Source organism: Lactuca sativa, chromosome 5 (genome assembly GCF_002870075.4).
Source record: "Lactuca sativa cultivar Salinas chromosome 5, Lsat_Salinas_v11, whole genome shotgun sequence".
NCBI lineage: Eukaryota > Viridiplantae > Streptophyta > Magnoliopsida > Asterales > Asteraceae > Lactuca > Lactuca sativa.
In genome coordinates this window covers 367801341-367805796 of record NC_056627.2, presented here as the reverse complement: position 1 = coordinate 367805796, position 4456 = coordinate 367801341, and the positions used below count along the sequence as shown (strand labels likewise).

Here is a 4456-nt window from a genome sequence, read left to right as displayed (position 1 = left end):
AAATTTCATTTTCCTCTTCATCGTATTGAGCATTGACCCTATGATTCTCAGATCTTGAGTTAGGTTTAGCTCTATAGGATTTTTGGGAGGAAGATTTATTCTTTATGTTAGAATGATCATATGACATTTTTGTCCTTTTTTGGATCTTCTTGTCTTCTTTTAACCTGATAAATCTCAAGGCTTTATTTATGACTTCGCCTAATTTCTTGCATAGGGTCATGACAAGATCCTTGTAGAATGAAGAATCTTTTTCCAATCCTATCTTGAAAGCTTCCATGACTGTTGCTCCCTAAATTTTAATATGATTAAAGTTTAAGGACTTTTTTAGAGATTTTCTTTTTTATATATACTGAATTTATTTGATGAAAACTTATATTTATTTATTGAAAAACTCAAAAAGATACTTTAAAAAAACACAATAATTTTAATTTATGTCATTTTTGGAATTTTTTGTGATTCTTTACAATCATAAAGATATCATTTATAACCTATATAAATAAAGAAATGCATTTCTAGGTCAAATGCTACATCACTGTTGAATTTTTAGGTCTTGGGTGTAAAATATTTAATATAAAACTACCACTTATTGAAGATCCTTTCACAATCGAACGACACCTCAGAAAATAAAGGTTTATCAGAGATTGTCATTCCTAAATAAAGCTCCATTATACACATTATGTGGTCTAGAAACACATTTCTTACGACAAATCAACAAAAGTCCATTTTTATGTTTACTAATGTCTTATATTTGTCGAAATTTGCACCCATGATCTAAATATTCAACAATGAAATAGCATTTGACCTAGAAATGCACTTCTTGCGACAAATCAACAAATTCGTTTTAAGTTATATAAGATCTAAATTGTATCTTTATGATTGTAGTAATGATATTTATTAAAAAGAATAACAAAAAAAATTCCAAAAATGACATAGAAATTATCATTGTTGTGTTTTTTAATAAAAAGTATATTTATTTTGAGTTTTTTAAGAAATAAATATAAGTCTTTTTCAAATAAATTTAGTATATATAAAAAAGAAAATCTTTAGAAAAGTCCTACCTTAATCTTATTAACGAAATTTGACCTAGAAATACATTTCTTGTGACAAATCAACAAGTTCCTTTTAAGCCATATATGATTTAAATTGTATCTTTATGATTGTAGTAATGATATTTATTAAAAAGAATAATAAAAAAAATTCCAAAAATTACATATAAATTATTATTGTTGTGTTTAATAAAAAGTATATTTATTTTGAAAGGTCCTTAAACCTTAATTTTATTAACAAAAAAGTATTAAATCATTTCAAAGGTTATTTTTGAAATGCTTATCAGTTTCAATGGTTCAATTACAAAAAGATCACGATAATTTTTTTATAAATAAAACCAAAATATAAAGATTTTTTTTAGAGAACTCTCTAACAGAAGAATGGATGAAACTCTCAAAGAAAGTTTATGGACCATCGAAGTTGAATAAATCGGAAGCGAGAGACCTTTTATGTAAGAGAAATTAAATTACCTCCTACCTTTTATGCCTATAATTAATCCTATCCACTAAAATTTTGACAAATCACTCTTCAATTAATTTTATTTATAGCCTTAATTAGTTAGTTAAAAAAATATAAAATGATAACACTTTTGTTGGTAGGGACATATTTGTAGACATAAAAATTAAAATCAATTTTAATTTCACTTTATGTTTTAGTGGACTTAACCCTCAACTTCAAAGTAACGCTAGCTAGAAGGCTTTGTTAATTTCACTTTATGTAATTCACCTATTCTTTTCAACAATCGGACACAGTTGCCAGTAGGCCCATACTTGCCAGGGGAAACCAGTCGGTTGTAAAACTCAGGTGTCGACTCCGCCGGAAAGTGGCGGACGTTGACCTGAAAGCTTTCTGTTAAAATGGCTAAAAATCTTATCAAATACTCCGTGGTAAGTTCCTTATACTCACTCATCTCCCTCGCACTTGCCAGGCACACACAAGGGCTTTAGTACATGAGCTGCAAATTGCTTAGCAACCGAAATCTTGAAAGGTTATTAATCTGGTCTCTTTTTTTTCTTTGACATACAAAACAGGTGGATGCATTTACTGATACGGCGTTTAAAGGAAATTCGGCGGCTGTGTGTTGGTTAGAGGGCATAGAAAAAGATGATAAATGGTTGCAGTCAGTTGCGGCGGAATTCAATTTATCCGAAACTTGTTACTTGACTCCAATCGTCGACAAGGGTTCGGAGAACCCTAGATTCCATCTCAGATGGTTCACTCCTGTAGCTGAGGTTATCATCTGTTTGAATTTCTTCTATATATATATATATATATTATCGCCTCTATTTATATGTTTGTTTAGGTTATCATTTGATCATTAGAACTTGTAATTTGAAAATTTCTTCATTCTTACTGAGAGAACATTTGCGAAATAATTCTATATGCGTACTTGAAGAGCAAAAGTGATTCAGTAATTGAAAATAAAAACTATGTTGATCTTATTCTGGTGATGTAGGTGGAACTTTGTGGTCATGCAACTTTAGCAGCCTCCCACTTCCTTTTCGAATCAGGCTTGGTTAATTGTAACACGGTTGAATTCTCAACTCTTTCTGGAATTTTGACTGCCAAAAAAGTTCCTGAAAGCAGGATTAAGGACCCATCATTCACAGAAAATGGTGCAGCACAAGCCAAGTTGTTGATCGAACTGAATTTCCCTGTTGTGGCCGTTTCAGATTTCAGTGATCTTGAGGTTTCAGCAATTTCTGAGATACTAAATGGAGTTTCTGTTGTTGATGTAAAGAAGATGGCATCTGATGACATCCTTGTATGTATTAAATTTCTCTTACATTCACTCATTTAAAACAAGAGTAAAGTCGATTGTTCTTCCTTTGGTGCACAGGTGGTGCTTTCATCAGGAAAGGAAGTTGCGGAATTGGTGCCCCAACTTGATAAGATCAAAAAAGCACCAGGCAGAGGGATAGTAATTACAGGGCTTGCACCTAATGGATCAGGCTTTGACTTTTATACTCGCTTCTTCTGCCCTAAATATGGAATTGATGAGGTAATTATATTGAATTTCTTTTCTTTCATTATGGCATAATTCTTTATTTTACTTTGTTTCTCTTTTAGGATCCTGTTTGTGGAAGCGCACATTGTGCCGTAGCAGCCTACTGGAACGAAAAGTTGGGGAAATGTGATTTTGTTGCATATCAAGTATATTCTCTCTTTCTCTCTAACTCTATATAACAGAAAATAAATAAAATATTGCATTCGGGCTGATTTCAATTCAATGGGACAAAAACTGAAACTTATACGTGTTTGTCTGTTTTTGGTGTATTCAGGCATCACCTAGAAGTGGCATTTTAGATATACATTTAGATAAGAAGAATCAAAGAGTGCTTCTACGAGGTAAAGCCACCACAGTCATGGAAGGCTCTCTTTTGGTCTGAATTTAGATGATTCAGGTTGTAAGTAAACTATTTTCTGTTATTGCAATAGTTTTTAGTTCCAAGATCAAGATGCATTGAAATCGTGAAAGCATATATAGTTTCCTGATCCTCTATGTATATGCGGTTATATTGTGAATTTAAGCGTTTTTGCTATTAAATTGATAGATTGATGTTATTTGGTTGGTAAAATGTGTTAAAAGTGCAGCATCTAATTTTCTTTGATTTAAAATTTATGTAATACTATATTGGTGACAATGTAATGTTTGGTTAAATAGCGATATAACAGAACTTTGATAAAGTTTCTCTCATATGGTTTCCAACTTTAGTATAAACAAACACAAACAAACGCCACAAATAGAGGAGGTGATTCCAATTTATTTATTTTGAAATAGAATACCAAACAAAATTTATGAACTTAACTAAAAGCAACATGAGTCAAAGTAAACTAAGATGGTGTTTGTTTTTTTGTTAAAAATTCTTTTTGACCTCTTATGTCATGTCTGCAAAGGAAAGACATTTAAAGAAAAGACCTTTTGTTTGTTTTATAGAATACAAAAGATATAAAAAGGTTTTTTTGACATTTTTTTCAAAAGACAAAAAAATAAGTTATAACTTTGAAAGACATTTTCTAAGTTCTAATCCTAACGTTACATTTCTTTTTCCACCACCACCATTGCCTCCGCCACCGCTACCAGAAACCACCGCCATCGCCACTACCACCACCGCCTCCGCCGCCACCTCTGTCGCTTCCTCTACCACCACCTTCGGCGCCGCCACCACACTCACCCACCCCATTCCTATCTCCACCACCAACACCAATACTACCATTCTTTTTATAAAAGACTTTAAGAAACAAACATTTTTTATGATGACTAAAGACATGAAAAAAGACTTTTGGTCCACATCTTCGAAAACAAATGCCACCTAAGTATAATGGTTATGGTTGATACTCCACCATCCGACTCAGATCATGTGGAGTCGGCCGGGGAGGGTTCAAATAAAGGGGATATAATATAGAA

The 4456-nt window shown here is 32.1% G+C and overlaps 1 protein-coding gene across 1 annotated transcript; it reads left to right on the top strand.

Annotated features, from left to right (window-relative positions):
• Positions 1–1750: 1750 nt before the first annotated feature.
• On the top strand, positions 1751–3626 carry LOC111892254 (uncharacterized). The gene is made up of 6 exons (XM_023888325.3): positions 1751–1934; positions 2079–2279; positions 2504–2812; positions 2888–3049; positions 3118–3201; positions 3330–3626. The coding sequence occupies exons 1-6, from the start codon at positions 1905–1907 to the stop codon at positions 3435–3437; spliced, it is 894 nt and encodes a 297-aa protein (XP_023744093.1). The 5' UTR covers positions 1751–1904; the 3' UTR covers positions 3438–3626.
• Positions 3627–4456: the final 830 nt, after the last annotated feature.